Genomic DNA, 25,161 nt, shown 5'->3' on the forward strand with positions numbered 1-25,161 from the left:
AAGGGCTGCCCTGGGCCAAGCTCAGGGCTGGGGTGAGGTGAGGTGGGGAGCTAGGCCTCTGACTGCATTTCCACCCAGGTCATAAGCAGGTCCCCCATCCTGGTTCCTTAGACCCCAAACGGAATTCCTCAATTCCCCCCACCCCCGGACTTTTATTTTGCCCTTTTTCTTTTGATTTTCTGATTCTGGAGTCGCTGCCATTGTTTGAAGGCTGGGCCTGGAGCCCTGACAGGAAACCCCGCCAGGAGGCCTCTGCCCTGCCCCCAGCACTGTCGCTGTGGACTTCCCCAGGAGCGGGCTCCAGGCCCTTTACTTTCACTGAAGCTACTGCCTACTGCCAGTGCAGGGGGACTCTTAGGCCTGCTGGTGTCCTCTCCGTGTAGAGCTGAGGTGGCATTGAGGGGGGCCACAGAGGCCCTGAGCAGGGTTGCATCCCATTGCCGCTAGCAGCTCACTTGCTGAGGAGCTGGGCCAAGTGCTAGAAGTAGACAGATCAAGCCACTGATTTCATTCATTCATTCATTCATTCATTCACACCTAAACTGAATGCCTCCTCAAGTCTGGCTCTGTGCTGGGAACTGAGGCCACATATAAATGCACAGAAGTGATCATAATGCAAACAGAGTGTTAACAAGGAAGGGCACTTTGTAAAGCCCTCCAAGAGCACTGGACTCAGTCACCTGTAACTGACTGCTTTCTCTTTCCCCTCCACTTGCCTGTTGTGTGACCTTGCACAAGTCACTTCACCTCTGTGAGCCTCAGTTTCCTCTTTTTTTTTTTTTAAATGTTTGTGTTGTTTTTTTTTTTGAGAGAGAGAGAGAGAGAGAGAGAATGCATGCACGTGCACAAACGGGGGAGGGGCAGAGAGAAAGGGGGCAGGAGATCCAAAGCAGGCTCCGTGCTGACAAGAGTAAGCCCAACAGAGACCTCGGACTCATGAACCGTGAGATCATGACCTGAGCCGAAGTCGGACACTCAACCGACTGAGCCACCCAGACGCCCCTCAGTTTCCTCTTTTGAGGTTAATGCCAACTTTGCCAAGTTTTGTTAACGATCAAATGAGATGCATTCTATGAAAGTGCCCTTACAGAGCCCTTTATCATAAACCAGGCACTCTTCTCGATACTTTACGTGTATTAACTCACTTAATCCTCACAGCAGTTCACGCACTTGGTTCTATGATTACCATTCCCATTTTGCAGGTGGGGAAACTGAGGCTCGGAGAGGTTAAGTAACATGCCCAAGGTCACACAACTAACCAGTGGCTGGCACAGGCAATCTGTGCCCTAAACGTCTACACTAGAAGGTCACCCACGGGTGCTTAATAAACGAGCACTGAATCGCCACTCTGAAGGGTGCTTTAGAAGAGGAGGCATCTATGGGACCTTTGAGGGCTGGGTCTTTGTTGGAATCCACCAGTGTCCTTGTGATAAAGTTTAGATTAAGATGGCTGGTTCTGAGGCCACTTCTTGCCCAAACATTCAGGGGCATCTTTTAAACGCCATTGCCTAGGTTCCCCTCAGGGCCATGCCCTCCCCACCCCCCCCCCCCCCACAGCTGCTCTCCTCTCACCTGCTTTCACAGGAAATTTGGTTCTGCTGTCTAAAAAGCAGAACATCACTCCCCCCCCTTTGAAAGCTAGTATAGTCAGAATTGAGTGGAAACCTCTCAGGGGGGCCTTCAAGGCCCTTGGGGAGTGTGCCTGCACGGTTAGTTCTTCCCTCCAGCTTCATCTAGCACTGTCCCCTTTCCCACTCTGGGTTCTGGAAGCCTCCTATTGCCTTCAGTTCTCTGAGTGCCTTTTCACTGCCCCAAATCTTCACTTCCTCCCCTCTCTTGTGCTGAATGTCTCCTTATCCTTTGGATCTCAGCTTCAATACCACTTCCTCCAGGAAGCCTTCTCTGATTTCCCAAGTCTGGGCAATGTATAGCCCCTCCTCCAGGTTCCCACAGACCCTGAGCTTCCAGTGAGCACAGCACTGAGCACTCCGTGGCTTGTGCCTCCAACCCCTTTCCCACGGTCAGTGCCCCAGGGCACAGAGGACTCACTCTCCCCTGGGCTCCATTTCACACCAGCAGGCAGGCCAGGGAGGCACTGAGAATTGACACAGGGTGACGCTGGTGAGAGCAGCGTTCTCCTAGGCTCTCCCTTCATCTCCCTGCCGTACCTTCCCCCCCATCAGCGGGTGCTGCCTGTTCTGCCTGAAAAACAGACCCTGGGGCGGTCTGCTGCTTCCCTCCTCCATCACTGCCCCACAATGAGGCACCATCACAACCCTGGGCCTTGAAGCAACACCATACTTCCACCCTGACCCCTTTCAGGCTGCCCTCCACGCACAGCCAGAGTGAGGTCTCCAAATCATATATGAGATCATGAATCTCACAGCTTGAGAACCTCCAATAACATCCAGGCTTTACACAAGCTCTTCTCTGCCCGCATCTCCCATTTGCCCTGCCCTTACCAAATTCCACCATTCCTCAAACATAGCAAGTGCATTCCTGCCTCAGGGCCTTTGCCCTTGCTGCTCCCTCCACCTGGAATCCTAGTCCCCAGATTCTCACACATTTTATTGTTTCCTTGCATTGATCATTTTCTGCTCCTTTATTTCTGATTCTGTGAGAACAGGGGTCTCTTAAGTGGTGCTCACCAAAGATCTATTGAACGAATGGCAAAGTGAGGGGTAAAGGCTCTACTGCAGGGGCCTCCGAGGTCAGGACAAGGTCAGGACCTCTGGGTCCTGAACCTGAAGGCATTGTTGCCCAAAGGGGCCCTCACCACCCCTCCTCTGCCTGCCAAATTTTACCCTACCCCTGAGGCGGGCATCTGTGCATCCTTCCGCAGTGCCCAGGACTCGATGTGTGGCATTGGAGGGCTATTCACCCTCGAGGGAGCACTGCAGTCACTCAGACCCAGGCTTACTTCCAGACTCTACTGCCTACCGACCCTGCTCCCTGGGCAAGTCCCTTAACCTTTCAGTGCCTAAGTGTCCCATCAGTCCAGCAAGCAGCCTGGTTCCTGTTCTGCCACTGGCTTCCCCCAAGCACAGTGATGATCAAGCTGAGAATGGCTGTCAAAATATCTTGGACACATCTTTCCCAGCTGGGGCAAAGACCCACAAGGCTGAATGGCCCAGGTGAGGCATGTTGAGGAGCGAGGCCTCTGGCCTGCAGACCAGTAGCCTAGGCAAGAGAAGGCAGGAGACATTTTAGAACTCTAACTGGGAGGAGAAATGCCAGAGGATAACCGTGCGTGTGTGTGTGTGTGTGTGTGTGTGTGTGTGTGTGTGTGTGTGTGATAGAGACAGACAGACAGAGAAAGAGAGAGAGAGAGAAATAGTGGGGGCAATGTCTGCTATTATAATAAGCCCATCTCTACTATTTCAGGACATTAGACACTCTTCTGAGCATTTGACGTATATTATCTCTTTGAAATCACAACCCAATAAGGTGGTTACCATAATTTCCACTTTACAGATGAGAAAACTGAGGCTCAGAAAGGTGAAGCGACTTAGCCCACAGTTACTCAGCTTATTAGCATTTTGGGGGTTAGCCCAGGTCTCCATGACCCAAATGCTGTGTTTTCTCCAGGTGCTGAGCTGCCTGCTCATCCTCCCTTTGCCCATGAGGAAAACGAGGCTCAAAGAGGTGACTTACCCAAAGTCACACAGTAAACAGCAGAGACTGATTCAGAATCTGGTCTGTCTGCCTTCAGAGCAAATGTTTCCACTACACCAGGCCAAGTGCTCCCTCCCTAACCCCTTCCGACGACCCCCACCCCCACCCCTACCACACACAAACAAACAGGCTCACAGAACTGGGCTCTGGGGTGCTCCTCTCCCTCCTCTCAGCCCCAGTCTCCAGCAGAGTGGGGTCCTGGGAGAGCTGCTGTGGACGTTCATAGCAAGCAGTGAATCACTAAGGGCAAGCCCCATTCTGGAGACATGTGCATCCCACGGGGGAATTAGACCTTAACCCAAAGGAATGTAGCTGTGATGGTGGAATTTCAGGCAGCCTGGGGTGGGGGTGGGGGTCCCTCACATCTTACCACTCATGAAGAAGGCCGGCTTCAGAGCCCCCTGGGAGAGGTGCCCCCCCCACCCCCCGCCCCTACCAATCCCCACCCAGAGATGGGCAAGGAAGCTCTTTGGTGCGGTGGGATGGGAAGCCCCGGGGCGGCCTGAGTCAGAGGGTGGTGGGAGACTTGGATTCAAATCCCGATCTGCCCTAGCCTAGCTGTGAGTTCCCGGGCAAGTAAGTGCCGGCCTTTCCGCCCCTGTTTTCCCATCTGTCAAATAGGAACGCCGGGCTCTCCCTTCGCGGGAAAGATCAGCTGAGACAGGAGCCGTGGGGCCGAGGGAGGGTCAAGCTTGGCTCCACGCGCGAAGTGGGCGGCGGCCGGAGAGGACTACTGGGGGGCGCGGGAGGCGTCCCGACGGACTCGCCGCACCCCGCGCTCGCCAGGGGCGCGGGACAGCGGGCTCCCCGAGGGGCCGGCAGCCTCGCCCGCGGGGCGGCTCCTACCTGGCTCAGCGCGGCCGCCGCTCCTCTCCCGCGCAGCCCCGGCACATTTTGCGCAAATCTGCCCCCCACGGCCCCACCCCGCGCCAGACCCCGGGGTCACGGCCGGCGGAGGCCCACGGCTGCTCCACTGCCCCACGGGAACCCGACCCGCGAGGGGGCGGCTCGGGCTCCAATTTAAATACCTCTCCTGCCGACCCGCCCCACCACGCCCCCCCTCGGCCAAGCTGCGGGGTCCTAGCGCCCGGCCGGCGCGCCCCCGCGTGACTCGGTTTCTCCGGAACGCGCGAGAGGGTGAAGCATCTTTCCGCTGGAACCCGGGCTGGGAAGGGGCGGGGTGGCAGGGGGCGGGATGAAAGGGCCGGGGGTGGGAAGGAGGGTCGCTAAGGAAGCTCTGGGCGGGCGAGGCCGCCCCGGACCGCCGCACGTGCAGCTCGTGGCCCCGCGGGGTCCGGAGGGGCGGGAGGGGGCCCTCTAGGAGCCGCAGGTCCGCAGAGGAAATCCGGCCTGGCCCCGATTTCCCCGCTGCCGGCGCCGCCGCACTTAAGGGGGGACAAACAGGAGAGGTGACGGCGGGGCTGAACGCGGAAGGAAATGACCCTTCACTGGCCCTGGGGCGGCCGCAGAGGGGGTTCCCCACACCGCGGCCATCCCCTCTGACGAGTCCAGGCAGGTCACTTCCCCTCTCTGATTGTGCTCTTGTATCCAGACTCGCCTTCCTCCATCATCTCCCGGACCCTTAAGCCGTCCTGTGAAATGGTACCATCCGAGCCTCCAGTTTTCAGATGGAGAAAGCGAGGCTAGGGATGGGACAGCGAATATATAAATAGAAACCAGTTGTCTGGGACTAGTAAGGTCCCCATTTATGTTTGGGGAAACTGAGTCTCGTAAAGGTTAAATGGCACATCCAAAGTCACATTGCCTAACAGAGCAGGGATTGGAACGCAATCTGTCCATAAAGCTAAGTCCAGGTGCCTCTGGGTCCCCTTTTCCAGGCACCATCTTGCTCAGGTTGGTTTAAAGTGCTGTGAGCACAAGGAGCATGGTGGAATCGTTGTCTTTTACATTACGGGTTGAGGCACACCTTCCCCAAAGCCAACCCCTCTCCTAGATGCCTCGGCCCTACCTAATCATGGGTACTCTGTCCTGCAGGGTGTGGACCCAAAGATGGGGGAGAAGGGTCATGGCTGTCTCCTGGGCCTCAGTCCCAAGGATAGAATGTTTCTCTTCCCAGCCCTGAAAGTGACATGGGCTGCTCCATTTTACAGATGGTAAGTGACCACCCAAAGCCTTGTGTTAAATCAGGGCAAAGCTGGGCTTAGAAACTGGGTTCCCTGAATCCCTAGATGGCTGACATCTTTACTTCTTCCCATCTGGCTTACTGTGGGGACAGGTGTGGGCAGATGGGGATGGTCCAGAGAGAGGACAAACTGTGATAGCAGGTGGCCCAGGGCCTAACCTAATCTGGGAAGAGATCAGGGAAATCTTCCCCAAGGAGGGGCCTGAGCTGGAATGAAGGCATGGGTAGGAAAGGGTGCAGGAACAGGGAAGGGTGTCGAAGCCTCCCCCTTCCCTGTCAGCCGCTGGAGGCCTCCGAGCTATGCTCTTGGAGGTCCCAGCTGGTCATCCCAACCCTCTCTCTTGATTCTAATGCTCTTCTTGTCAAACAGAACCTCAGTTTTCCTGTCCGTGAAGTGAGGCAGATAGTAGCCACTTCTTGGGGTTAGTGCCAGAACGAAGCTTAGCGAACCCCTCCTGGGGCCTGGCCCCAGTGGGTGTTAGGGTAACTCCTTGCTGGCTTTATTGGTGATACCTTTGCTGTACCCTGAGGGCTTCCTTTTCCAGATCCTTGTCCAAGGGGCCAAATGTCCAGAAACTGCTTCGCAGCATCCTTGCAGCATGGGCAGAGCATGGCCAGGCAGGATTCAGGCATTTCCCGGGTTCCCCCACGTGACCTGCTCCTGCCACACCCAGGCCCAGGCCGGCTGAGCGCCAGCTCGTCTTTCCCTGGGCTGCTGCCAAGCAGAAACCACTGGGCTGGCACAGAGCTTTGGCCGGGGTTGGGTTAGGGCGGGGCCGGAGCTATGACGGGCTGGGGACAGCGGCCTGCCTCCCACACACCCCCAAAGGCTGTGGTTGTGGTTAGTTAGTTCATGGGGTTCCACCTCACCCAGTGCCCGGATGGGGCTCCCCGAGAGTCGGAGACAGATGGGCAACCAAGTGTGACCACCTACTGCAGGTGCCTCTTGGGACCAGGGGCTAAAGCCAAGAACCCTACGTGCTCAGTGCCCCTCCCTTCATCTCTTCACTTCTGCAGCAGTCATGGTGCTGTGTGACTTTCGGCAGGTTGCTTGATCTTTCTGACCGCGGTCTGTGGATCTGCAAGTGAGACTGATAATATCACCTGACCTCCTGGCTTGCTGTAAAGAGTCAAATGCAACAATGTATGTAAAGTACCTGGTCAGAGGCCTGCGGCCCATGGTACTTTCTCAGTAAATACGACCTCCCTTCCCTGGCGGGCCCCAGAAAGCTGATGAATAAAAATGTCCAAGCTCCAGTCTCGCATCACCAGATGCGAGGCAGATGAGGACAGAGGATGAATGAGTCCAGAGGCCTCGAAGGCCAAGTCCAGGAGTCTGAGCTTGATCTGAAGGAGGGGGAGAGGTTGGAACTGAGCAGGGTCAGAGTTGCCTAGCAGCCATGTGGAGGGTAGCTGTCTTTAAAAGGCCACCAAGGCCGGCTCTCCATCCAGTGTTGGCTAGTTCCAGCTCGCACACCTCCGGGAATAGGGAGTTCTCTGGTCAGTCCATCAGTGGGCAGCTCAGTCTTGACGGTGTTGGTATTTTTGTGAAAATACCTCCACTGCCTCATGCGTTCTATCAGTGAAGATAGGAGACGCATGTTTTCCTGTGTCCTCAGGACCACCATTCTGAGATGAGAAAACCCTTTCAGGCACCAAGTCAGGCTGAAGTCTCCCTGGGAGGGCTCCACCTCAGGCCAAAATGATACTCAGGGTCTCAAGTAGGAGCGAGTGGCCCAGGAAGGCAATGAGGTGCACATCCTGTGTGACCTTGGGCAAGTTGCCGAACCTCTGGGCCTGGCTGTCCTCATCTAACTGTAAAACTGGAGTGGAAAGGACCATGGCACCTTGGGCCCTCAATTTGGTTTCCACTGTTCTTTGCTAACTATCCACTGTGGACCAGTCTTTCATCTCATGTGCCAAATCAGGATAAAGCCACAGAGAAGACTTTCATTTAGGTGTCTTTATTTTCAATTACTGACTAGGAAAACAGGTTCAGAGGCGTTAAGCAACTGGCCCAAGTCACACAGCTTTGGAGTCAGGAATTGAACCCAGGTCTCTGTCCTCCAGGCCAGGTCTCAGTGCAAAGATATGGTTTGCCCCTGCCCCTTGCCTTGCACCCCTGTGGGCCCCTGGGAGTCAGGAAGTCCCTTATCAGTCCCTACTGGGGCCCTGCCTTCTGGGGCAGAACCCTGGGTTCCCCAGCTCTTTTACGGCCCACCCTCTTTTGCTCCCTAGGGAAACTGGGCCCAGACCATACCAGCTAGGGCCACCTCTTGGAGGGACAGTAGGAGAGGAAAGCAAATGTTGCTGGGTATCAGCTATAAGGAGTTTGTGAGTAAAAGCCAGTGTTGGGTGCTTGGGAAATAAACACATAAAGGACAAGTGGTATGTCCCTTGCTCTGATGTGTTAAATGGAAATAAGGAAGGCTTGCAAGGCCAGGCCCAGTGCCAGGCACTATATTCAAATTATCTCCTCCTCACGGCCATCTGATGAAGCGGGGAATATTGTTGCCCCCCTTTTGCAAAAGAGAGACCGAGGTTCAGGAGGATGACGGGACGGGGCACAGCAACCATTTCCATCTGAGCCCTCAGACTCCAAGGCCCTCACGCATGGCCAGAGACTCACCTGGCTAATTCTCTGCTCTTTGTAGGGACACGAGCACTGGGAGTGACCAAGGCAGGGGAGGGTGAGGCCCTGTGTACCCCTCGGCCGCCACCCAGAGTCTGGTCCTCAAGAACTGGCTGTGGGGAGTTTGGAGGCTCCGGGAGGCCCCAAGGGAGAGGGGGATGGTAGATGAGAAAATTCGAGACGGGGCCAGGCAGGCAGGCAGGCAGGATCAGAAGCGGCTCCACAGCTTGACTGTGCTGTGCCACGGACCATGAAACCACAGCTCTCTGCAGTACCCGGGCTGCTGGGAACTGAGGGTTTGTCCCTTCCAGCCACACAACTTTTTCCCCCATTTTAACCATTTGAAGGTTCAACCCAATGTAACTGTCCCTGAGGATCCCGGGTTATCAGTACGGGCTTTAGACAAGCCCAGGGGAGGGGGGTGGGGGGTAGGGGAGACAGCAAGCACGGGAGTAAAGTAGAGTCCAGGCTGCCTTGGGGACAGCCCGTCGCGGAGAGCTGGACAACCTGGGCCAAGTCTTTTCTCCCTGGTAGTCTCAGTTTCTCATCTGTGTGCTGGGGACTCATTCCGCCAGCTTCAAGGCGGCGTTGAGATGACACTGAAAAGCTGAGTGGAGCAGGGCTTGGATCGGTATGATTACTGATATTGTCTTCCTCATGTGAAAGGCTGTGACTCTGTGGTTGACCTGAACAGGAAGGGACCTGTTTGTTGGCAGGTGGAGCGAGTAGTGATAGGAGACAGCGACTGGGAGGGGCTGACAGTGACTGGGAGGGTCCCGGCACTGTAGGCTCAGTGGACCCAGGGCGGAGGGCCAGACTCCTCAGGCAAGGCGCGGCGCCCGTGAGGGGAAGGGCCATGGCCCAGGCAGGGCAACCCATGGTGGGTGTACCCTGCGTCCAGGGGCTCCCCAACTTGAGGTTCCCCACGGTGCCGAGCTCCCGGCGGGCTCTTGGCTCCTGTCTTCCTCCTGGGTGAGGGCGGTGAGGGTGGGTGGGTCAAAGCCCCAAGGTCTGGCAGAGCTTCTGGAAACCGACTCACGAGTACCCAGGTGATCCCCACAGACAAAGGCCACCCCGCTGAAGTTTCAGAGAATCCTGCTTGCCTCCCCTACTTCCGCTCCAAGAAAGACAGCAGATTCTAGGCCCCGAGAGCGTGCTGAGGGGGTGGCTCCCCTCCCCCCCCTACTTTTTTTGACCTGCCCCACGTGAGGTGCTCCTGGGTTCACACCACAGACGCCTCGCCCAGCTCCTCTCAAACTGTGGAGACTATCAGAATCCCCGAGGGCTCGTTAAAACAGACTGCCAGGCCCTACCCCAGAGACTCTAGTTCTGGAGGTCCGAGGTGGGGCCCAGAAGCTGCATCTCATGCAAACCCCCAGTGGCGCCGGTGCTGCCCGGCCACAGGCCACCCTTGGAGAAGCGCCATGCCTGTGAGGGTGAGGGGCAGCCTTCATCCTCCGTGAGATGGAGGTGACCACAGCCTCTCCTCACGAGCTGCCCAAATGAGGGCGTGAAATGGGAAGCTCTGGTTAACAGGAGTATGAGTCTTTCTTACCATGAGTAAAATTCTGAGACCAGTGTGAGGCCTCTGTGTACTCAGAGGTGGGAAGGGGACGGGCTGGCCCAGGAGATTGCTTTCTTTCTTTTTTTTTTCTTTTTTCTTTAAAAAAAAAAATTTTTTTTTTAACATTTATTTATTTTTGAGACAGAGACAGAGCATGAACGGGGGAGGGTCAGAGAGAGGGAGACACAGAATCTGCAACAGGCTCCAGGCTCTGAGCGGTCAGCACAGAGCCCGACGTGGGGTTCGAACTCACGGACCACGAGATCATGACCTGAGCCGAAGTTGGCCGCTTAACCAACTTAACTGAGCCACCCAGGAGCCCCTCTTTTTTCTTTTTTTAATTTTAGGGTGGGGACGGGCAGAGGGCAAGAGAGAGAGAGAGAGAGAGAGAGAGAGCGAGCATGGGGTGGGGGAAGGGCAGAAGGAGAGAGAGAGAGAGAGAGAAAGAGAAAATCTTAAGCAGGTTCCACACTCAGCGCAGAACCTGATGCAGGGATCGATCCCATGACCCTGGGATCGTGACCTGAGCCAAAATTAAGAGTCAGACTCTCAACTGACTGAGCCCCCCAGGTGCCCCCCAGGCGGTTTCTAATGCAGCTTTCGTGTTGTGACCCATTCACTGCTATAACACCCAATGAGGTAAATATTTTATTATTATTATTATTGCTATTATTATCTCCACTTTATACAGATGACATACGAGGAAACTCAGAGAGGTTTAAGTGATTAACTCAAGCTTGCACAGCCAGTACAAATCAGTCCAGGCATCAGGGTTCCAGCGCCTATATTGTCCCTTGATGGAACGTTAATTAGCCAAAAGAGTAAATGATCTAAAAGTTTAAATTTACATGACGCCCCTTGTGCGTGGCATTGTATTTTCTCCCCTCTTGGGTGGGATGAGGAGTGGCCTGAGGAGGGCAAAGCTGAGGGAGAGAAGCAGCCTAGATTTCAGAGAGGGACCCACCCGGGTTCCCATCCTCACTGTGCTGCCCATTGCTGTGTGACTTTGGGCCCGTGGCCTCACCTCTCTGAACCCATTCTGTCTCTGTAAAGTAGAGCAGTGATGGAAAGCTAGGGCTGTTTGAAGAGCTCCTTTGTGTCAGCGCCTGCCTGCCTGCCTGCCTGTGGCATTCATCCATTCAGTGGTACTGCCTGTGATTTCTGGCTGGTTATTGTTTGCCTTTTTTTTTTTTTTTTTTGGATAGCAGCTCTATCTTCCCATTTGGGGAAGGAATGGAGAGGTCTGTGAAGCTTCCCCTGGCTGTGCTTAGAGAACGTGGGGAGGGGACCTGTCTAAAAGGTAGCTGTGGCTGCCCCAGGGACAATGAGAGTGAACAGCCTTCCCATTCTGCAGAGGGACAGGTGGGGCCTCCAGGGAAGGGCTCGGGGCAAAGGACTGGGCACACCCAGCTCCTATTGTAACCATCTTTGGCACAGGCCACTGTGACCCCTTCTTGTCCTCTCGCGTTGTCTTCCTCATGACCAGAGGCCCTTCCTAGAACACTTTAAGTACTGGTCTTTGGGGGAAATCTGAGGCTTGAGGGGGACAGTATTAGCTCACGTCACAGAGTCAGGACATGTGATGTTGGGCTGTCTCACTTCCCCCCATGACATCCCTTCACACATTCACACACACACGCTCTCCCCCCGCAGACACAGTGCACCTGCAAAAGCACACCCCAGGCCCCTTTAACACACACACACACACACACACACACACACACACACACTCCCTTTATATATCCCCTCAAAGACCGTACAGGACACACAGGGCCACGACTCATGAACACAAGCATCAACCTTACACAAACGTGTCGCACAGGTACACACTGGCTACAAACATTGCAAACGTTCCACAGAGACGCCCTCGCAAGTTGCATAATCACAACTCACAGACACACACGTTCAACTCTCCTGTTAACACTACGCACGCAGCATCCATCACAAGCATACACGTGAAGCATACGTGATGTGCACGTGATATATATCCCATGCAAGTGACAGTCACAGACACAACACACACATTGTCCACAAACACACTTTGTATCCCCTATACACAGCAAAGACTTAAAATAGCCGGGCTCCCGCGCCCAGGGCACATACACAGACACATGGGCACGTGCTTGTAGGCAATGGGCTGTGATCTCACATTGCTTGTAACTCCGATGTTCTCCAAAGCAGATCATACAGGAGTCGGGTGGCTGATTTGCCGGGGTGTCAAAGGGAAGAAGGGAAAAGACAGTTTGACAGATTCCTGTGGCCTCCCAGGGAGCCTGTGATTCATCCCGATGGGGTACTGTGAGCTTAGGACGCCAAGAGCTTCGAGGCTGGGCTGGGGCTGCAGGATGCAGAGGGCTGGATCCCATCTCCTAAGGAGTGGATGCTGGCCCTGACCCCAAAGCCAGCCCCTCTCTCTAGGTCTGGAAGCTGGGGAATGGGTATTCAGCCTTCCAGACTGCTGTTCTCTGGGTTCTTCTGGGCTGTGACTTCTGCCTGCTTGCCTTCCCTCTCTTCTGTGTGCTGGGGGCAGCAGACCTGGGTTTGAGGCCTGATCCAGACCCCTGAAACCAACCTCACCTCGGCCTGCATCAGGGCCCGCCTGGCCTCCTGGGGGCCGGGCTATGCTTCCTGCTGGCAGAGGCCATCTTTCAGGAGAACAACGCAGCCCCTCTCCCTGCAGGCTCTGCCATCAGCGTGAATGCTCTCCTATTTAACAAATTCCTTCCAGGCCAACCCATGTCCCCTCCAGCTACTGCCCTGTCCTCTTGTCTCCTAGCCGGACCTGCCAGGGCTGCTGCCTACCCTTGCTGTGTCCATTTCCAACCTCCGCCACATGCCTCCCTTCTCCCTCCACTTGTCTCCGGCCTCATCGTTCCAACCAGCTCATCCCCAGCTTCCACATCTAGAACTGCTACAGACGGAAACTCTTCCGTCCCCAGCTCCCTCGGTCGCTTGGTCACTTGGCTGCCCACTCCCTCCTTCCTGAATCGCCCTCTTCCCTTAGCACCTTGTGATGCCCTCTCCTGGCTCTCCTGCCACCTCTCCAGTATCTCCTCCTGGATCCTTCTCTGGCCCCTCCTCTTCTTCCTCCTTCTCCACCTGATCTTTAAATGTGGAAGCTCCCGGGCCTCCCTGGCTTGTTTCTCTCCTTGCCCTCCCTCCAGGAGACCTTCCTGCCCCAGGATCCCCCTTTCCTGTTCACCCATCCAGCCATTCATCTTCCACGTGGCGGCCAGATGGAGTCTCTCCAAAACACAGATTTGACCAGGTCACTCCCTGCTTAAAACCCTTTGATGGCCCTGGGGGGTCCAACCACAAGTCACATTTCCCATTTTCCTGTCTCTTTCACTGCTCACAGGGACCAGAGTCCATATCATGCACCGACACACATCCTCCACCAGCTCCTTTCCTGCTCTCTCCCAACTGTGCTCAGTTATCTCTGCCATACTCCCGCTCTCCCTGCCCCCACTCTCTCCCACTCTTCCCCACCCCCATCTCTTCCCTCTGTCTCTGTCCCTCTCTCCATTTAGAGTTGCCAGACCACCACCCTCCCTTGGGCTGCCTGCCTTGAAGACATCCTTCCCAGTGCCTGGAAGGCTCTTCGAAGGCTTCTGGATGGCCACAGTTCAGGGGCATCCTTGCTATTTCATTCTCCCACTGCCCCACTTACACTGCAGACACAGACCTTGACCCCTGTCTATAGCACACTCTGATGTCTGCCCATTCAGCTCCTCCATCCGCCGTCCGGACACATGGCTGTTGGCCTTGGCCTCACCCGGGGCCCAGCCTCACCTGCCTGTTCCTCTGGACCTCACCCCAGAACTCACCCCATTTCCTTTGGCTGCTCCCACCCTGCAGCTGGGGACTGAGGCTGTCACCGTATCCACGTCAGCTCTTTCTGTGTAGTATGTAGCTCTGGGGGGACAAGGCAGGCAGGATGGCACACGTGGTGGGGGCTTTGGAGTCAAGGTCTAGGAGTCTCAGTAGCATCATTGAAAGATATGGGGAGAATAACATCTACCCTGCATGATCGTAGTGAGGGTTGAAGGGCAGGTATCCTACCCATATCAGTTCCTTCTTTTCAGTGGAATAAAGACCCTCCTATGGGCTGCCCACAGGTGAGCCGTATGTACATACTGCCCAGTGCCCGGGAAGGCCTGATTCAGCCCTTTTAAAGACTCCTGGGCCTTTGATCAATCTTATAAATTGCTCTTTGGCTATTTATAAGGCAGCAGCCCTGGCAGGTCCAGCTAGGAGACAAGAGGACAGAGCGGTAGCTGGAGGGGACATTGCTCTACCAATGAAGCAGGAAGCAGAGGCCGGGTGCTGGTTGGCTCGGGACGACAGTGGGTTCTGGAAGCAAGGTGGAAATGTCTGTCAGGGAGCAGACTGGCAGGAGAACCAAGAGGCTGGTGTGGGGGGTTCACGAAGCCCTGCTGTATGATGTGCGGTGATGTGCTTTCTTCTTGACTCCCAGGAATTCTCCAGCAAACTCCCCATTTCTTATGATGCACGGGGAAGTTGCACTGGTTTTAGGGCTATATCAAAGTGCTAAGTGCAGGTTCAAGGTGGACACTCAGGGAAAACAAAGACTGCCCTCCCCCCAGCCTAGCTTTCCCCAGGCCATGCACTCAGTGACAATCCCGGAAGTGGGCCAAGTGGATATTGTGATCTTCCTCAAGCAAGGATTTGGGACTTGGGCACAATGGTCGCACTGTCTCCAGGCCACTGAGTCCAGGTCTTGGGTTATTAAAAGTACTAATAGGAATGCCTCACAATAAACATCCTCTAGGTTGAAACTGGAGGGTCTGAGCACTTTGAGAGGACAAGGTGGGGCTGGGCATGGGGGTGGGAAGGTGCTGGGCATCAGAGGAGATGGTGGGGGAGGGTCCACTGGCAGGAGCCCCCTGGCGAAGAGCCCTGGCCTTCAGCAGTGGGGAGCACGCTATGTAGGAAGGTGGCATGGCGAGCCCTGTGCTGCAGGTAGGCTGAGGATGTCACAGGCCAATGGGGAATGGAGGCAGGAGAGTGGCCCGGAGGTTGATGCCATCACTGAGTATGCTGATGGTGGGGCTTGGGTAAAGGCAGAGCCCAGTGTGGTGGGCGGGACAGGCTTGGGGAGAGGGTCACGGGAAGGACGGGGAAGAGAGGGTGATCATTCCTGGTTCTGACCAGGTGACTGGGCAGAGCACAGTCACGATGGTCTGTGGCTCACTGGGGAGATGCCCAGTGGGGCATCACTACACCTGCCGCTCAGGAGAGGGTCTGGAAGGCCAGGTGAGCATCACCCAGGTGTTATTTAATAGGAGTTTCAATGACTGAGACTGGACAGAACTCTGACAGAAGCCAACTTGGGCCAGGCCTCTCGGATGGGGATGGGACCCGGATCTGCTGTCCTCTGCTGTCCTTCGTTCATCAGAGGGGAGTCCCCCAGCAAGATTCCTCTGTGGGGTGGACCCCCGCCTATGGCTCTGTGTGGTCCCATCCTCCCTTCCGGCAGCAGCCCCTGGAGCCTGCTGGCTGGGGAAGGCCCCGGAATCTTGGGGTTGCCAGCGGGCTCCCGGTTCTCTCTGGAACAGCTTGCCTGCCCCCTAGTGGACTTCTGAAGAGTCTCAGGTACTCACGGAAACTGGAAAGGGGCCTTGAAGATTCAGTCCACCCTGTCCACGTCCTGATGGGGAGACCGAACCTCCCAGCAGGGATGGCTAGTGCAAGTCCAGGGACGGAGCTGGGACAAGAGGTGGCATGGCTGGCACTTGGGAAAGAACCCCAGGCTTTGGCGTCCCACAGCCTCAGGGGAGCTCAGCAGCAGTGGGGGTGATGACGCCTCCCCTTCCATTGCCCGCCCCCGCCTAGGGCTACAAGGACCGCTGTCTGAGACAACACACACACAACATGCTCAGTAATATGTGGCTCCTTCCTCCTGCTCTACGTTACTTCTCCTCCCCCTGTAAGAGTGGAGGCTCAGCTCTAACAGCCTTTGAGTAAATCAAACCTCGATCTTCGTGCAGGTAGATTTCCTTAAAGTGGGGTTCACCTGCCACCACAGTGGCCTCCTCCACCTCCCCTGCCCTGTTATATTTGTTCTCCTTCTGGGGTCACAGAAAGAGGGTTTAGACCCAGTCCTGCCCCCAGTCTGCAGCGACAGAGCTGGACAAGGTGGCTGGGGGTCCCAAGGGGCAGAGGAGATGCCCCTCCTGCAGTATGCGGGGGTGAGGGGATGGTTTCCAGGAAGGCTTCCTGGAGGAGGCAGCAAGGGAACAGAGGTGTGGAGGGTGAGGAGGAGCTGGCCAGAAGGAGTAGGAAGCAGAGGGACTAGGGAAGATCATTCAGGCTAGTGTAGGGGTGGAGGTAAGAGCATCTGTAGCAGTAGGAGGGGTGGTGGTGAGGAGAGACAGGGCAGACAGGAGAGCCACGGACTGACACACTGCCCACACATGGCACGCAGGATCCTAACTCAGCAGTAGACTACACGAGCCCTGTGCAGAGAACATCCGAGGAGGAGAGCTTGCAGGGGAGGGCAGGAGAGCTCAGGAGCTAGCATTGCAGGAGGGGAGATTGCTCGCTGACAGCCTGTGGGCTAACTAGTTCTTTAGTTTGTTAGCTCATCGGTTCACCATCCCGCTGCACACCTCCATCTGGGCTTTGGGCTAAAGGAATGAACCTGATATGGTTCCTGCCGTCAAGTGAGGGTCGGGCATGGCAACTAATAATTGCCTATCGAGGGTGCCTTGGGAAAGGGTTTCAGGAGGAGGTGGCTTTTAGGTGGGCTTTGAAGGATGTTTGGGAGTCTGCCAGATATTGAAAAAAGGGTAGGGTCATGTAGGTGGAGAAAACAGCAAGAGCAGGATGTGGCATCACTCTGGGTTTGGGGAAGGGTAAGCAGTCTGTCATGACCAGAGAGTTGAGTGGGAGGGGCAGGGGAGGTGAAGCCAGCACAAGTAGACGAACACCAGGCTAAAGCATTTGGCTTTTCCAAGGAGTCTGTCCTAAATCGTGCCTGCCTGAAGAACACTGCACCCAGCAGTTCCAGACCACCGGAGCCTGCAAAGACCTTCTGGAGCCCCGTGGTTGTGCCTGCCACCATGAGAACTCCTCTCCCTAGAGGAACCAGGAGCGTTCCGTTGCTGGAAACCGACCAAGGGACAGGAACATGGCCCCAGGCTGATGGCGAAGGTGGAGGACTTCATGGGGACCAGCCGGCACTGGCTCGTCATAAGACGAGGGGGAGCTCCTGAAAGCCTCCTGAGCCTCATCAGGAAGGTTTTGTCCTCACCCCCCACTCACAGAAAAGCCATGCCCTCTGGAGCCCCCTCTGGGAGCTTTTCAGGGACGATCGCTATTTCCCGGGGCTTTTGTAGCACTGTGTAATCGCCTCAGATCAGAAGACACATAGAGGCTGGCGTGGACAAGTCACTTCACCCCTCTGAGCCTCTGTTTCCTCATCTAGAAAGTGGGCACATAACTCCTGTCTTGGTGAGTGTTGTGGCTGAGACAACGTACATGGAAGCTCCGGGCACAGGGCCTGGCCCACAGCAGGAAGCAGTGAGTGTAGAATAAATCAGCACTAACATCTCCCAGCACCAAAGAAACTGGCCCAGGCCTGGGCACAGGCACGATGTAGGAGCCAGGCAGGCACTGGCCTTCTGCCTCGGTGACCTTGTCCCCAGCTGCTGAGGGAAGGGTGGGGAGAGGTGAGGACCACAGTGTGGGGGCCTCTATTCATCTGCAATGTATCAGCTTTGGAGACAGTATTCCCTCCCCGGGGCCCCAGGCCTGCCTCGCAGGGTCTGAGCAGGGGCCTCGGGGACCAGAGCTGCCTCAGCCCTTCTCAGCCTGGGCAGCTCAAGGGTGGGCAGCAGGACAAGGGCTACTCTCCCCACATCACCATTCTGGGGGACCCAAGAGCAAGGAGACCCAGGGCCGGATCCAGGCACAGTCTGACATATACCCCACACGTGTACAAGGCATGCACTTGGACACACCCCCCAAATGCGGGCGCACGTCGTGTGCGCAGACACAAATATGTGGAGATCTGCCGCTGCTCCCAGACTTTGGTGACCAGCCACACACGCTTGGACACATAACATACACAGCTAAAGCAGGGTACGTGCTGACACAGCAAGGCCCACGTATACACAGATGCACACACACAGACCCATACGTGCGTATACATGCGCACTGACAACATGCACAGGGACATCCATAGACAAGCACACACATGTGGACGCAGACGCACGCACAGGAACGGGGTCAGTCGCCTGCCCAGAGCCCTTTTAACTCCAACATCCACATAATGCACATGAAGCCATGCGGGGCTGTTCACACACATGTGCACGCTTTCACAGCTGTTGTCCCCTCTGACCCAACAGCATCTCTATAAGGCAGGCACGGCAGGGGCCTGGTCTCTGCTGTGCAGTGAGCAGCTAAGGGTACAGAGAGACCCCCTGCCTGGGTCATGGTAGGAAACCAGAATCTTGGTTTGAATTCTGGTCTCCTGGGTCTGCCCTGCACACCGGGCCTCCACGGACCCACACGTGTGCTCATGGAAACTGTGTTCGCAAAGCCTCAGACCCGGCGGGACCTCGCGGTCACCTAAAGATGGAAGAAAATTCATAGGCTGAACGTGAGCCACAGAGTTCAGTAGGGGACCCAGGGCCGAGCTTCTGTCCCGCCACCAACACGGCTGTGTGCAGGTGCAGACGCGGTCGTGCACAAAGCCGTGGGCTTGTCCCACAGCTGGTGTGTGCAGGTCCTCCTTCCTGCACACCGCTGCAGCCTCGTTTGGCTGAACGCACTGTCCCCAGGAGCTCAGGGTGACTGGCCGGGTTCTGCATTTCAGGAAGCTGAGGTGTAAAAAGGTTAGGCCCAAAGCCACGTAGGTCAGGAGTTCAGGAGTGGCATCTCCCAAAGCTGAGTCTAGCACTTTCCACACAGCAGCTAATGGCCCCATTCGCACCTCATCCATGGGCCTCTCACATCTCCTCTCTTGCTCCTGTGTGGGCATGTGAGTGCGCGCGCGTGCTCGAGCACACACACACACACACACACACACACAGCCTCTGTGGCCTCTGTGAGCACAGCCTCCACCAGAGTATTTTTCCAATGACCCCCAGTTCCGTGTAGTGCCAGCTCTGCCTCCCGAGGGGTCTTTTGAAGAAGGACAAGTTTGTTTAGGGCTGAACCTGCTCCCTGGCCCCTGGCCCTCTCCCCTCAGTCAGGGAAATGAATTCCACCTGCACCAGTCCGCCTGCTCTGAAATCAGCCTCAGGGGTTTGGTGAGCAACTCTTTGATGTTAGAAGCCGCTTTAATGAGTTGGTTGTGGGTTTGTTTGCTTTTTTTCCTGTAAGACAGAAGTCTCATTTTCCTAAGAACTAAGGAATTATCACTCCGCTCCCCTTCTTTCCCCTGAGATTCTGGGAGCCCAAGACCTAGACTCCCAACGCAGTGCTCTCAGATACCCAAAGGGTTAGGCAGGCTAGGGCAGGAGAGGAAGGGAAGGGGGCGGCATACTTACAGTGTTTGCTGTGGTCGAGCCCTGTCTTGGGAACAAGTCTTACGTGGGCCTCATCGACACCCATTTTAGGGATGACAAAAGTCTCCGTCCTCGGAGACGACAGACCGCCCGGCTGAGTTTGGGGCCCTCCTCTGCCTGGCTCCAGCTCCTGGTCCCCGTCTTTCCCTGTGGCAGCTGTGCCACTTGGGGCACATGACCTCCTCCCTCTGGGCCCAGGCACTTGGGCTATACAGTGGGAACTGTGTTCTCCATGTGAGGAATAATAAGCCCTATGATAACAAGATCTCAGAGTCCCAACGATTTGTTAAGAACAAAGCACGGCGTGAAAGGGAGGGAATAATTCTATTTTTATTGTTTTTGTATCAAGAGGCAAGTTTGCCCGTAGGATTCATAGTGGAATGCATCAGTTAATATCGCTCTAGGGCACTTCTTAACGAGCACTCTGTTGGCTTTCAGGTTGCTGGGCAAGAGCATTCTCTGCGGGGATTGGAGTAGAAGGAGGGTTTGGGGGTACGTAGGCACAAGAGTTTCTGGGCAGGGGCCACTGTTTTCATCCTCAGGGCCCAGCGAAGGCCTGACCCGAGCTCCTGGGCCTGGCCATACCCTGGCGCGCTTTGGCAAAGGCCACCTTGATTTCTTGGTTTATGAGGTCCTGCCAGGGATCCCTAGGGGGAAAGAAGAAACAAGAAGAATAAAACTACCATCCAGAACAACAGTGGTGGGCGTTGAGAGCCCCCAGCTGCTTACGGGGAGCCGCTTCTGCTTCTGCGCCTTCCCCTGATCCTGGCAGCAGCCCTGCCACAGGCGTACCCGGTCCAGGCTCAGGGAGGTGAAGAGTTGTAGAGACTCATTTGCATGTGGGGCTCCGTGTCCAGCCTCCCAGGAGATTGGGAGCCAGCCCCAGGTCTGTCCCCTCCTCCAGATGTGAGCTTGGGAAGCCAGAATGCCAAGGGCCGAGGGGCTCTGTGGATCTTGAGGTACGAGGCAAATCTGGGTTAGGGACACTGGGCCCCCACCATGCACACTCTTTCGTTTTCTCATTTGCTTCCCATACGTGCCTGGAGAACGGTAGGTTAGGGTTATGACCTTTGCATGGAGAAGAGAACAAGGCTCTCAGTGACAGCCAGGGCCTCACATCAACCTGGCAGAGGACACTTTTGAGCCTGTAGAGGGAAGAGAAGCGACCATTCTGTGGAGCGTCTCTGTGACATGTGACAGGAGGCACTTCCGTGGGCACTGCTGCTGTGGCCATACCAACACATGGAAGAGGGCTTTGTCCCCTTCCCCTCATCTTCACTGGCTCCCAAATACACGAAGGTAAAAGGTATCCCAAACACCCCCAAATACACGAAGGTAAATGACTTCTGTAGATACGGCAAATACAGAGAGTAAGGATAAAAGCATCTTTAGAAAACTTGGCTTTAAAAAAAAAATCAAGTTACAGTATATCGCTGAAGTAAGAATTTGGAAACTGCCTTTCCCCCTTTTTTAAAGTTATTTATGTATTTATTTTTAGAGAGACAGAGAGAAGGAGAGAATCCCGTGTCTGTATATCTGTTGGTCTGTCTGTGATCTCATCTCCAGCCACGCAGAGGGGCACGTAGTGGCATTTCCATGTGTGCATGTACCAGAGGCCCACGACAGGTGTGTGCCCGCTTATGTGCGTGGGCCCCATGTGTCCGCGTGCTGGGTCTGATTCAGGGGGCCTAGGTGGGTGCCGATTCTCCCCTGCCTGCCCGAAGGCCTCGGAGGCTCCCAAGTCAGGTGGAGTTCACGGGGACTAATCTCAGCTCTCTTCCCTCCCTGAGCCAAGAAGATGAAAATGTTTCTGGCGCTTTCTAAAGTTTCCATCAAGGAGTGGGAAAGTCATCAGTTGAGCGAGCTCAGCATGACAGATGTTTGCCAGACCTGCCATTCCACTCCCAGGATGGGGTGGGCCAGGGCCCAGATGGAAGCCGGCAGGAGCTTGAGAGCTCACCTTCCCGGGGTCCCGGCACTGGGAGACCCGTGGGTGCATCAGACGGCCAGATCTCTTGGGGTTTGTGTAAGCAGGGGAACGTTCCATAAATGAATCGAAAAAACAAGAGTCAGGAAGCAGCAAGTGCTATGGGGAGGCAGTGCCGGGAGATGGGAAGGGGGTGACAGCAGGGCTTTCTTCAGCATGTGTGATCAGAGCCGCCTCGTGAAGGAGCGGCATCAGAGCTGAGGCCTGCAGGATGGGAAGGGACCACGCCAGGGCATTTCGTTACAGGGGATAGCAAGAGCAAAGGCCCTGAGGTTAGAGAGCAGCTTAGTGTGTTTTGCGGCAATGGCAAGGAGGCCCTGAGGAGCAGGTGGTGTGCCGTGGAAGGTGGCCAGGGAGCCAAGGCCAGGGGCAGGGGCAGGCCCAAAGGAGTGGGCCTCCAGGATAGCATGAAAGAGTTCGGGCCTGAGCCTCAGAGCAGTAGAAAGACCTAGAGGGTCTGTTCAGTAAACAGGGGGCTTTCCTATTGATCATGTTGGTGTTCGTCTTAAGAGCTCCCTCTGGCTGCCAGGTGGGGGGTGGAGGGGCACAGCGGATGGGGGGCGGCCCCTGCCCGGGCCAGGAGAAAGGTGCCAAAGCCAAGCCCCCGGGTGGAGCTGTGATGGAGGCAGGGCTGCTGGGAAGCGTCCTCCACCTTTCTGACTGAGGATGGAGAGGCCACCCACCACGAGAGAGCCCTGGAGGAGGGCCAGGCTGCCAGGTGAAGCTCCAGAAGGATCTTGCTGAGGGACAGCAAGAGTTGTACAACCCAGAGCTCGGAGGGGAGGCGGGGCCAAGGCCCATGATGGATGTCATCAGCATCTGGATGGGAAGGGAACCCCTGCATTTCAGAGTCCGGGGCTGGCCAGCTGGCGGGGAGCCTGTGAAGGGTCAGTTGGAGAGGAAGGAGCACAGCTGGGGAGCCAGGGAGGCCTGGGGCATATTTCCGGGAAGAGGGAAATATTTCTGGCAAAGGGGAAATGCTGTCGAGCAGTCAAGTTGAGAACTAAAACTGCCCACGGATCTAGTGACATGGATGGAGGTCACTGGTGACCACAGAGTCTTCTGGGCGCGTGGGAGTGGAAGTCAGACCGCGGGGGCTGGGCAGGGAGTGGTGGGTGAGGAAGTGAAGTCAGCGTCAGCAGACAGGCCTTCTGAGAAGTACTGCTCCCCACGGGGGCGGGAGTGGGGGGCACCTGGAAGGCTGTGAGGCAGAGGAGGCTTGCTCTTTGAGGGGCAAGAGAGGTGGGCTGGAGCAGGGGACCCTCATGGACGAGAAAAGGCCACAAAGGGCCACGGCTGTCCTCCTGGGGATGGGTGAGCCAGGGAGCTATGGCACATGGGAAGGCCCCAGGCCATACCCTGTTCCTGTCCCCACACTGTTGCCCCAGCACACTGTCTGCACAGAAACCGGGCTGCATGGAGACGTTTATGTGAGCATAAGCTGGTTCTGCACCCAGGAGCTGGGGTGTCCTTGGAAAAAGGGTGCACCTGTGTGTCCTGTATGCTGGCCAGTATCCCAGTGTGTGCCTACCCACCCCCTCCCCTGTCCTACAATGCTGGACCCCGCTCTGTGTATGTCCCGCGCATTTCTTGTCTTTGAGAGATGGAAGGGGGGCAGCCTTGGGTGGGGGGCCATCCCGGAGGAGGTGAGAGGAGCCAGTTGGAAGTTCTGGTGATGGAAAACCCTGGGCAGGAAGCTCCAACATGCTGGTGCTGCTTAGTGGGGCTCAGCTTCCACACCTGTGGTCCCCAGGACGTTTCCAGTTCTAGGAAACTGTCATTTTCAGCCACCGGTAACACCCGTGCGCCCTGCCCTCGGCCCCCTGTGGTCCCTTCTACTGCTTGAATGGAAGGGAGTGAGAAGAGCACATTGCAGTGGAGCCCTATTGCTTTCCTCACCACCCCACCCCCATTGCCCTCTGGGAAGGACGCAGGGTCATGGAGGACAGGGGACAAAGGGAAGGGCCAAACTGCCAGGCAGGCACAAGCTCTCTGAGGATCTTACTCACTTGGCCCCTAAAGTGTGAGTGTCCTTTCATCTATAGATTCCTCATCTGCAGAAACAGTCCGAATTGACATCAAATGCCCAGTAACTCTTTACCAAGGCTCCAAATGGGGAGACGGTCACGCGCCCAGCACCGAGGGAAAGGCCGACCTAACCATCGCACGCCCGCATGTTGCGATCCCGATGCCGTCACTACAAATATGTGTTTATAAAGGGCTCTGAACCATATGGACAGCACAGACCAGAATGAGAAATTATCCAGGCACCATGACCTCATCCACAACAAACGCATCAGCAACAGGCTAGCAGCAGCAGTCTCTCGGGACTGGAAAGAGGTAACTATTTAATCGTGAAAGAATTCTGTATTTTCCAAGTTTTCCGCATTGGGCAGGTAATAATACTCTTATGATCAGAAAAATAACAAATATCAAATTTCAAACAAAAGACGCTGAGCTCTGCGGGCAATTCCTCTTACTCACCCAGGTTTGATGTTCAGCGGTGTGGGGAGGGGCCTGGGGAAGCCTGCCTTCCCCACCAGCCAGTAGGTCTCCTCTTTGCCCTTCCCCTGGAGGAGAGAGGAAAAGGGACTGAGCACCCCTCGGGCAGGGAGTGAGGCCGGAGGAAAGGGCGCAGAACCAGACAGCTCTGGAGAAGCGACTTCTCCATCCTGGCCCTTCTTCTTATGAGGAGTCAAAGAGGGAGTGGCTCCCGGGAAGAAATATATTTTTTTTTAGAATTTGGGGAGTGATTAAGACACGTAAAGGCGATCGACTCCATCCTTGACTCCAGGCAGGCATTTTCTTCTCTATCAGATGAGTGAGAATCTGTCCCCTGCCCCCAAACACTGGATTTTCCATCAATGCCAGGAAAGAGAGTCCCCTCACCTTTAGCTCAGTCTGGCCTCTGATGTCAACTGTGTAGCCTTCATCCAGGCTGAGCAGCGTCTGGACTGTGCTTCTGTTGACATGAATCCTGTATGCTAGCCAGAAAGGTAGTAATCTAGTCACCACCAGGTGGCAGCATACCTAGTGTTTCGTACTATCAAGACCCTTAACAGCCCCCAGTTCCAGCCAGTAATACACCCAGTTCTGATTCATACGGCACCCTTCACCTAACCTTCCTGTCCCTCTGGTAGACCAGAGGCCTCACTAGGGGCCTCAAGGAAAAGCGGATTCCATAGATTGAGTGTTAAGAGGGACTCACGATGAAGTCAGAATGTCTAGGAATGTGATTTTTAGTGATAGGGAAGTCAATGAAGACGGAGTCAGAGGGACAAGCAGTCATTTTCTTTCAAGAGCAGGACTTCCCGGTAGGGCCACTGCATCTAGTCACGCAGGACGTGTCGAAATGACGTTAGGGAGCAGACAACTCATGCAGCCAGAAGCACATGTCCCAGGACGTCAGATTTGACAGCTGCTCTAACCAAGCCATCAGTGTGGCCTCTGATGCCAGCAAGGGCCTAAAATGACATTGAAAAATCGAGAGGGGTCTCCTCATTGTAAAGGTGCGGAAACCCAGGCCTAGAGGAAGAATATTTTCAAGGACAAGCCGGTGGCAGAAGGGGCTAGGACCCAGGTTTCCTGCCTCCCAAGTCATTGTTTCCTCTCGGCTAATTCTCT

General features: G+C 55.6%; 2 protein-coding genes across 5 annotated transcripts in view; both read right to left on the reverse strand.

Annotated features, from left to right (window-relative positions):
• The window catches only part of LRRC32 (leucine rich repeat containing 32), a 28,640-nt gene extending 8,984 nt beyond the window's left edge, over positions 1 to 19,656 (reverse strand). For 2 of the 4 annotated variants that reach the window (XM_019449892.2, XM_019449890.2), the window contains exon 1: positions 4,522 to 4,822. Coding sequence is in view for 1 of the 4 variants with exons in the window: in XM_019449889.2 (XP_019305434.2) it covers positions 3,811 to 3,932 (122 nt within the window). In the remaining 3 variants the exon portion in view is untranslated. Of the gene's footprint in view, positions 1 to 3,810; positions 4,010 to 4,521; positions 4,823 to 19,532 lie in introns of those variants that run through there. The other 2 variants (XM_019449891.2, XM_019449889.2) reach the window with 2 other exon arrangements.
• Positions 19,657 to 20,079: 423 nt separating this feature from the next.
• LOC109267234 (guanylate cyclase D-like) overlaps positions 20,080 to 25,161 on the reverse strand; it is a 36,508-nt gene continuing 31,426 nt past the window's right edge. Inside the window, exons 19-21 of the mRNA XM_053900629.1 lie at positions 24,427 to 24,521; positions 24,022 to 24,107; positions 20,080 to 20,197 (exon numbers count right to left, since the gene is read on the reverse strand). Coding sequence (XP_053756604.1) covers positions 20,089 to 20,197; positions 24,022 to 24,107; positions 24,427 to 24,521 — 290 coding nt within the window. The 3' untranslated portion in view covers positions 20,080 to 20,088. The remainder of the gene's footprint in view (positions 20,198 to 24,021; positions 24,108 to 24,426; positions 24,522 to 25,161) is intronic.

This window comes from Panthera pardus, unplaced genomic scaffold (genome assembly GCF_024362965.1).
Source record: "Panthera pardus isolate Hobbes unplaced genomic scaffold, ASM2436296v1 HiC_scaffold_12, whole genome shotgun sequence".
NCBI lineage: Eukaryota > Metazoa > Chordata > Mammalia > Carnivora > Felidae > Panthera > Panthera pardus.